We start from the raw sequence: 10,028 nt of genomic DNA on the forward strand, positions 1-10,028 counted from the left end.
TCAGAAGTGTGTGTGTGGGGGGGGGGGGTTGCACAGATCTGGAGATCTGCTTCAGCTGAGACTAGATGTCCTTCATGTAGGACTGTGAAGGTAGCATGTGTGTAGGCCTGTTTGGACTTACTTCCTAATCTTCTAAGCCCCCTGGAAGTTATCCTGGCCTGCTCTGAAGTGTTCCACAGTGTGTGGATGCAGCATGTTACCACTAGGTGGTAGCCTGTTTGCACTGCATAAATGCCTACCTCCAGATAGATGCAGAAACATGCGACTTACAGCTATAGTTTTACTATAGGTTTTTCCCAGGTGACTGTACCAGATTCTAGTAAGTTACCCAGGTGTAAGACTATACAGTGTGTGTCTGTTCTTGTTCATACCAGTATAAGAGCAGGTTCCCCTGGTATCAGTGTGTTGCATGTCCAGGATCTATCTTCCAACCTTGGCTTTGCCAGTGATTCAATGAAAGACCTCAGGGAGAGTCATTTACCCTCTCTGTCCATCAATCTACCCACATAGAAAGTGAGTCTAATAATTCTCTGCTTCCCTGGGATGTGTTGAGGATCTTCCCATAAAAAGCAAAGCAGTAGTATTTACAGATGGAACCCAAGGTGTGCCTGCAAATTGTATGTCCTGTTGAATACAAAAGGTGGAGATAAAGCTAGAACAAGATGTAGGATTTGTTGAAAGATTCCTCTTCCCTTTTTGTGAGATCAACATGCAGCCAGGTCTTCATCACAAGTCATGCTTCCTCCAGTGGGATTGTATGTACAGAGAAGTATCCAGCCAAATCTGATTTTCCAGGTTGTTTGGCCTCTGGAAAGGTCAGGGTGGGACTATGGACCAGTTTAATTCTGTAGCTGCAAATTATTTGAAGCTGCCATAGCCCATGGTTTGTGAATTAGGAAGGTTGGAATAGCATTTGGTGCCAGACAAGAGGAAATGCATTCAATTTACTCTGTTCAGGTTTTAGACTACCTTGCTGCAAAGGATGAAGCAAAATACCTCATGCTTCTGAGGCATTAAGGTTTGAAAATGGCTTTTGGTGTTTCCAGAACATTTCCTAGCCTCTGCTCCTACAATGAGTTCTCTTCCCTTGCTTGTTACACAAGTAATGAATAATTAACCCTGCCCAACAGCTGAAATGACTGAAATGATTTCTCTTCTTTTTTTTTCCTTGTTTCTCTTTGCAGAACTGAAGACTATATGAAGTTGTCCCTAGCCTCCTCCTAAAGGCTTTTCCCTTGGCATCTTAAAGGCTTGAGAGAGATACCAAAACCAACCAAACACACACAAGAAAAAATCAGTAAACCCTCAAAACTTGGGACTTTCTCCTTGGCTGAAGTTGGGTTCTTCAAAATAACTCCTTGTGGTATCAAGCTGGGGGAGAACCTGTTACTTGGGTCCCTGGAGTGGGCCAGACTGGAGTTGTGTTTGGGGGTTTGGGACCTCATGTGGGACCAGGACCCCCAAACAGAACCGAAAGTGGACAGCAAATATTCAATGAGTCTGTTTAGCTGCGTTAATCATGTTGTGTTTGCCCTGTCTGAATCCCATAGTTCCCCTTTAGAGGGAATGGTTAAATGTCAGCTGTTAGCTTAGATAAGATCACACATTATATCAGACTCTCAACCCACTTCCTCCAGGGACCAAACTCATTCTTTATCTTTGAACAATACAGCTTTTGATTTCAAACACTGTGTAAAACTTTTTCTTGGGTGGGAGGTGGGTTGAGGGGAAGGGTCGCAGGCTGTAGCTGGACTGGCTTAATTTTGCTCTAATAATTTTTGCAGAGAGATGATCTTTTAGGTTAGGTATCGGGAAAACCAGAGCAGTGAAAAGCATTGATATTTTAGCTCTTCTACTTGTGGGGACTTCCATTGTGGGGGGTCCGTGCCTCCTTAACAATGTTAATGCTTGGATTTGCTTTTCCTTATTTTGGTCCCTTAAAGAAACAAACGTAAGGAAGTGGCCCTGAGACTGAGGGCTCCCTCTGGATTACAGTGAGTTTTTGGGATGCCATAAGAGATGTCCCATTCCCTTCTCCATTCTTTTCTGTTGCTGTTGCTGGCTCAGTGACTTAATTGCTTTACCCAGGGCTGAGCACCTCTCCTGAACTGTCACGTATAGATGATGCATACTGCTGGGCATCAGTGCCTGCTTCATAGAGATCAAATTACAAGTAAGATCAAGTTCTTTTGCAGGAAGTCCTTCCATGGGAAAAAGGTCTTGTTCTCTACTGGTAGCACTTACTGTTCTGCAGAACTACCAGGCTAGGTTGGAACCTGTCCTCTTGAGTGTCCCTTCTTTCTGTGAGGAGGCTGCCTCTTAGCTAAAACATCGAGCATATCAAAACCCAGGCTGCTTTGTTGTTCCTATGCAGACAATACTTGAATCTATTTTCTCTGTTGTTCTTTGTGGTGCCTAGGTTTTGGAGAATGTTTGTCTGTAAAAAGGGCTTATTTAATGGACTGTAGGAAGCTTTAGCTTTAGAGGAAGCCAAATTGCCCTTTCCAAGCCAGTAACTGCTAGCATATTCAATGGATTATGTATGAATCCTAGATACCTAAGGACACTCTGCTTCAGCATAGCAACCATTCCTGCCTTCTCTCTCCATGCTGGCTGGCACATATGATGTTCCAAGCACGTGACTATGCAAAGAATGCCTTATATACGTATATGTTTAAGTTATATGGCAATATGTACATTGAGCAAGCAAAGTCTATAGCCAAGCCCAGATTTTGTTAGGGGTAGTGAGTTAAACTATTTCTTCAACAAAAAGAAAATGGCTTTCTGGGTATTTTTTACTTTTTTTGTATCTGAAGGTGGCTCTTATACACAGGACTGTAATTCTGGTGGCTTGAAACTGTAAATTGCCTTTGTTTGGTCCAATAAACCTTTGAATAGTTCATATGGATTGGGGTTGTGTAGTTTGTTTGTTCCCCCCCCCCCCTTGCTTTTTTGCTCCTTCCCTTTTGTAGTTCTGGTGACTCTCTAGCAGTGGTTGATCTCTCTAGCAGGGGCTCATCTCTGTCAGCCCTTTTGTTGCCCTTCCTGGAAATACTTTCTTGGGGCTGATACCCAATAAGCATTTGGTGCTGTGTCAAATGTGGAGCAAGACCTGGTTCTTTTGTCAACAAAAAGAATCCTGGTGCTTTTACAGGGTGGTGCTATGATGAAAAGTAGAACGCAAAGTTCGGTGAAAAGTTAATTGTCTAGAATGCATAACCTCTTTCCCAGTAAATTTTAAATGCATTCAGAATAAAGCCTTTAATGACAGAGGATCAGAACTTAATGCACTTACTCGCATAAGGAGCATCTTGTAGTCCCTTGGACTTTGGTGGGAACAGAATTTGGCCAATGCTGGAGACCTTTGAAAATAGCACCCCAGCAATTTCTGCATTATTCCTGGTTGAGCAATGCAGAGCTAATACAGCTGGGAGGGATGAGAGAGATTTTTGTGCCTGCGTTGTAAATTCCAGTTCCAAAATATTTGGTCAGAATGATCATGGGTGATGGTTACATAATTTGGGGTGCTTCCATACAGAGGCCCTGTACTTTCAAATAGGGGATGCTCAGCACTTTCTGAAACTCAGGCCCATTTAAGGTATCTGTGAGTAGACACCCAAAGCCACTAGTTCCTTTTGAAAACCTTTGGCTGGGATTTTTAAAGGATCCTAAGGGAGCTAACTGTACACATCCCATCGTCTTCCAGAAAGACTTTAACCTGCTTTGAGTATCTCAAACCTAGTCTAAATGATCAGGGAAGAGTGAAACCCTGCTTAACTTTCAAGTTCCAAGTTGTTTCTATGTAACTGGTGGGTAAAAAGTATTGTTTTACTGGTAAATGCCAGTAGATTTGATTTGGAACAACTGAACTGACAAATGTGGAGCTCTAAGATGCCGTTTTCTGTCTTTCAGATCAATTACACTTTACTGATACTTTTCTATTCTCTTCCCAACACTCCCTTCCCCAGTCATTTCTTTTTGTATAAACTCTATAGAGAGTAACTTCACAGGGGCATCAAGTTCTTACAAACTGCGTTTACTTGCATAATACCTATACCTTTTTTTCTGAAATATTGCTGCCAAAAACTAGGGTGCAGCCATTATGCACACCCTAGAACAAAGTTGAGGAAGGTATCGGTGCTGAATGGAAGTTGTGATTCTGTGTTCTAATATCCACCCAACTACAATGATCATCCAGACAAGACTGATGCAGAGGTGAACTCAAGTACCCTGTGGCATGGGTTTCCCACATCAGTGCATTCCTTTCTTCAGTAAATTGTATCCCTTTTTTAAGAGAAGTACTATTTGAATCTGGTTTTTTTATGCATTTGAACATGTCCATTACATGGATAATTTGTTTTTCAGGTATTATTCAGGGGTGTGGATCCTACACCTATGTGTGGCTATTACATGAGTAATTATGGTATATCTCTATCTACCTTAAAATTGAAACCTTGATTTGAGAGCCCTTTCTGTCAGAGAGAGAGAGAACCAACTGATGCTGGATTAAAAAAATAGATTGAGATTTGTCTGCAATTATTCTGGGGAAAAATGCTGGTCAGTGAAGGCTGTTCCCTGAATTTGTTACCTTGAATTTGCTTCATCCTGTTAATTTTCTTGGACTAATGAGGAAGAGAGGCAGAACTGTTGTTGTTGTTATTCTCAGCAGGAGTTCATTTCAAATATGTTTGTATAAGGAAAAGAACATATACTGAATTTCTTTGAAATTGATTGGAGATGTGTCCTCCAGTGTCCAATGGTGTTCTGAAGTTAAAATATGAAGATCTGTGCAGAAAAGATCATCTCTGGGTGTTCTATGCAAGTTAGAAAAGTATGTCAGAGCCAACAGGATTTCTGAGCCTGAGGGATTTAAGTTTCCATGGTTTCAGCATGTCCCCAACTTCACAGTCTGTACACTTGCCACTATTTTATTTTGATTTAAACAAGATCACAGGTCATTAATAGATTATACATTTAATCTAAAGATGCAGTGAAATGCATGTCAACTGTAAAATAAAACAACTGCCAAAATATCCTTTTGTCATTCTGCCCTTGGTTCTTGATCTCACGGCTGGTGTGAGATGAGGAACTGGGAGGGGGCAGGGATAAGATGATATCGACAGCTACAAAGTAAAAACTGCCTATATCTTGTCTCTACTAGTATTTTGCATTGAAATTATTATTTTCATGCAAAAACATATATGTTTCTTGTGAGTTCCTGCCATCTGTCTACAGAGCTTAGAACACTTTGGCACTTCATCTCTGCTTCTCAATGTAACCAGTTATGATCTACACCCTGAATTGAAGGAAAATGCAAATGTCAAGGCATATGCTTGCCGTAAAGTCACTCACTGCCAGTTTCAGCTGCTGCCAAACCTGGAACTAGTGAGAGGAATCCCTGGAGATTTTTACTACTAGGAAGGGGCACCAAATGGCTGGCTTGTAAGGAAGGCCCTTGTTGGCAAGTAAAGTGAGAGTGACTTTCTATCATGAGACTTGGCTATGGGAAGAAGGGAGGATCTTTGGAAAGTTGGGGTGAAGGCCAGGGCCCGAGTCTTCCAGCCTCTTTGAACAGCCTGTTCCACCTGCATTCAGTTTTGCTCTGCCTCCTTGAAAGTCACTGGACCTGCATTTCTAAGAACCTGGGGTTTGTTGGACACAGTCTTATGGGGCATGAGGCTTTCCATTTGTATGATGATAGGAAAGCCATGCTCCTCTCATTACTGTTTATGAGATGAGTACATCCCTTTAGTTATAATCCAGTCCAGAAGAGCCATGGACTGGATGTAGGAACTAGATGTTATCTGATCTCAGTAGGCGGGAGTCTTCCAGGGAGAATACATCCCTCTTGTACCCAGCCTTAACTAGTGAGATGTTACTTTTAAAGGGAAGGCAAAGGTTCTGCGTATGCATGTAACAGAAAACTTTATTTCACATGCTAGGATTAGGACTAACTCCTAACCTGGAACTAACTCCCATCTTGCCTTTCCAAGTTAACATTTGAGAATGTAAAGACATTTATGGACAAAATAGTTTCTGCAGTTAAGCTTCCTCAAATAAAATCCTAGAACAGACACCAGTGTTTGTGCTAGTAGACACAAGTCAACCACTAACCACTTCAGGTTGGAAGGAACTTTCTTCTGTTGTTTCTTCTCCTTTAAGCATCTAGTACTGACCATTTTCAAAGATGGGGAAAACTGACCCAGATGGCCAATTGGTTTGACCTGTTATGGCATTTCCTACCTGCCTATGTTGAATAGGCCATTGCTGAATTTGCTATATGGCCGTATGTCACAATTGAAGGGGGCCTGTTACTCAACACTGGGAACACCTACACGAGATGCTAGCAGTGCAGTAGCCTAATAATACTGTGCAGCAGCATCACAGCACGAACAGTGCTAATATTCTACTGTACAGTATTATCAGGCTACTGCACAGTAGCATCAGTTAAAAGGTGTTTGCTACTGCGCAGTAACTCTGGTTACTGAGCATTTATTTATTGCTTCATAGTACAAGTAGTAAATTAAATGTGCAGTAACCACTGTGCATTAATGAACATATAGACATGCCCACTGAGAAACAAACAAGCCCCTGGGCTGGCAAGTTAATTTGGATTAAGGTAGAATATAAATTTAAAAATGCAGGAGCACTTCCTGAATCACTCCATGTGTGGATACTTTGATTACCGAATAGAAATACATTTAGTTGAACCCATTTTCAGTGGATTATGATCTACTGAAATGAAGCATTCTCCTAAGAGTTGTTATTCTCGAATAGTTATTCTGGAATAGCTCCAAGTATATCCTAAATAGCCTCAAATTTGGCAGTGAGGGTGGGAATAAAGCTGGTGGCTTTAAAAAGACAGATAATACAATGCAAAGAGAAAGGAAGGATTGAGGATTCTGGGCCCAGTCTGGCTCATTTCATCATGTATGGATTTGCTGAACATGATCGGGCTTGAAAGGTGAGCCCCGCCCTTAGCCTTATGTCACACCTGACTCCATTGCTCTGGTCAGAGTGCCTGTTGGGGAATAGCTATTTCTATTGTCCCTTTCTTCCTGACAGGGTTCAGAGAAAGCAGCTGGCTGCCATCTTCAGGCTCATGAAGGAAAAAAGTGACACATTTGGAGAGATGTCTGAAGGAGACATGAAGGAACAGCTGAGACTTTATGATATATAGACTTGATGAAGCTGTAGTCCGTGCCCAACTGCCGTCTTAGGCCTCATCATTCAAGATACTGGAAACTGTCATGCTAAGAACAGGTGTCACTAAGTACATAGTCAGTTTGCTATTCTAGATTGTTTGCAAAAATGTACAGCCCTCTCTTATATTTCTAAGTCCTGTGATTTCTCTCTCTCTTTACTGATTTTTTCCTAGCAGAAATGTTTGTATTTTCATCTTAAAAGAACAGGTTTTCTTGGGGTGATACTTTTTATTGGACCTACTGCATTGTTAGTTGAGATAGTTAGACAAGCTTTTGAATGCAAGACATTCTTCTTCAAGTCACCTTGGGATGATGTTATGTTTCTTGCAGAGCCTTAGAAAGGATGTTGCTGTGTAGTCTGGCTTCTTTTTTCTTTAAGTTGTGGATTTTCCTTCGTAAGCAGTGGATTTCAATATCTTCCATATTATGGTAGCATTAGAGGGTGTTACAGCTATAATGGTCCAGAAATTATGCGAGATGCAAGGATTTCTTAGGGTGATGATCTGCATAGTTGGGATAGAATTAGATAATGTTTCTAGAGGAATGTCATGCTTCTGAAAGCTTGTCTAGCTCTTATCACAGCTACACAGTTAGATATCAATAAAAGATATCACCCTGAAACATTCTTGCCTCACATGATTCCTGGACCATCATAGCTACAACATCACTTTAACACTCCCATCTTACAAGGAAACATTTCACTTCTTTTTAGCCAGTTGATACAATTCAGCCCATAGAGCCTGGTGAAACTGGCAGTTCTATGCTAATTATATATAATTAAAGGATCTGATAAAATATGTTTTTGTTCATGAAAGCTTAGGCATCTCTGGTTCAGTTAGCTTATAATGTGCAACTCTACCTGCTTTCTGCCTGACTTCAGATTAACACAGCTAACTGCTTCTCTCTGCTACATGTAAATAATTGTTTCTCCACCCATTCTACTATTAGGTCAGTATTTGAAGGACTCAAACTGCAGTGAAACAGCAGCTGCTACACATTTTATGATGATGAAATTGGAGGTTACCCTTTTGTTCAGGGTCATGGCCATTACAAATTCCAACAGTACAGGCCTAATTTACAATTCTGGCAGATGGAACCAGTGATTTTTGAAGGAGGGTGAAGCTGCCCATTATGGTTACGTGAATAACATTATAAGCATTTTTGCTATTGTCCTGCCTTTCTAGATTCTGTATTTATAATCTAGTATCTAATTTCAGGCACGTGTGCCTGTAATCTGGGTCCAAACTAGATGCACCGAGAGCTGGAACAGAACATTCCGTGAAACATCTCTCATGCAGATAACCTTCCCTGGAGGAAAAACAATAGGGGGCATAAAATTTCCTATTCTACAATGAGAAAGTTAAGGGTAATTGAATTTTTCTCATTACATGATGCAGAAAAGCCACGTCCATTCCATTCTAACAGAAAAAATTCCATTAGAATTTTTACGTGGAACAAAGATACTGGTTATTTTTTTTAACAATCTTTGTTTGGAGGTAAGAAGAAGAGAGGCACAAGAAGATGCATATTGTCATGCAAGTTGGTGTATAGTTCCTTGCAAGATGGCACTGGAGAGAGCAGACTGTAAATATAGCTAAGGTATTAGTGGGTGACAGAGGATGGGGTCAGACGGTGTAGTGGATGATGGAGGAGAAAGGAATCAATGTCTGAAGTTGGGAATGGTGTAGCTTGGGTGTTCAATGGGGCTGTTTGTTATAATTTGTGTACTTCTGTTCATCATCCTGACCTTTATGTAAGGAATACAGCAATGTTAATACAGCTTAGGAACACTCAGAAAATGGTGCGTCTTCTCCTGCTCAACACTCACAAAATGGTGCATTCAACCTTGCCCCTGTGGGATTTGTCAGGACAGAAGAGCCACCAACACAGATGCCAGCAGTTGCAAATACCTGTTGCAAAGGAACATCAGCATCAAGAAGAACATGAGAGAGTTCTTTAAGAGTAGCCAGTTAATGTGTCAGTACTGGGATTAGGGGTCAATGACAGTCTCTCATGTCCTTTAAGGCTATTCTCCTTCTTCATTCACTCTCTAGCTTTTCAGAGTGACTCAAAATTAAGCAGCCTGAAGAAATACAACACAAGTTCAGTGAGATAACAAACCAAACCTTATCCATATCGGTCAATAAATCTGCTATGAAAAAATATACTCATTTTTAAGGGAATTGCCCAACTTGGATTACGTGTTGTCTGATATAGAGCATCTTGCTGGAAACTGTATTTTGTGGAAACTCAGTGAATTCACCAATTAGGTGACATTTCAAATGTGTTTTATTTCATGATAAGAATCTTGAGCTGATGTTTCTCTTGGCATCATTCTTTTGTCTTGTGAGACAGACAGAGATGTCTGCTATCCTGAGCAGCTGCTGACATGTTTGGTTCATCAAAAAAAAAAAAAAAAGAAATATTAGGACATTTCAGATTTAACTGAATATATTTTGTATGCACCTGTTCTCTAGTCCCTCCTATGATATCCTGTTAGTTCCTCTGCATTAAGAAAAATTTCCAAGTTTATACTGCTGATACTGAACCAGTATCTTCTGGTACAGTGCCAGGGAAGTATCTCCAGCAAGATAAACATTTCTCCCTGTTAGTCTTTTGACTTTGAGAAACCAAGTATCTCTCATCCCTTTTACAATATCTTTTGTAACACAATAAGATACTTTTTTTTTGAAGTCATTTTGCTTTCTAACTGTTTTAATGTGGATAGATAGAAGATGTCTCTAGGAGTATTTACTATACACTTGGGCTGGCTTTACCATCAAATCCTGGTTTAATCTTAATTTTCATGTTTGAAAATTACCA

The 10,028-nt window shown here is 40.6% G+C and overlaps 1 protein-coding gene across 1 annotated transcript in view; it reads left to right on the forward strand.

The window, feature by feature from the left end:
• Positions 1–9,624, forward strand: part of MXRA7 (matrix remodeling associated 7) — a 44,256-nt gene extending 34,632 nt beyond the window's left edge. Inside the window, exon 5 of the mRNA XM_019501598.1 lies at positions 7,066–9,624. Coding sequence (XP_019357143.1) covers positions 7,066–7,180 — 115 coding nt within the window. The 3' untranslated portion in view covers positions 7,181–9,624. The remainder of the gene's footprint in view (positions 1–7,065) is intronic.
• Positions 9,625–10,028: the final 404 nt, after the last annotated feature.

Source organism: Gavialis gangeticus, unplaced genomic scaffold (assembly GCF_001723915.1).
Source record: "Gavialis gangeticus isolate Ggan-Ray unplaced genomic scaffold, GavGan_comp1, whole genome shotgun sequence".
Lineage (NCBI taxonomy): Eukaryota > Metazoa > Chordata > Crocodylia > Gavialidae > Gavialis > Gavialis gangeticus.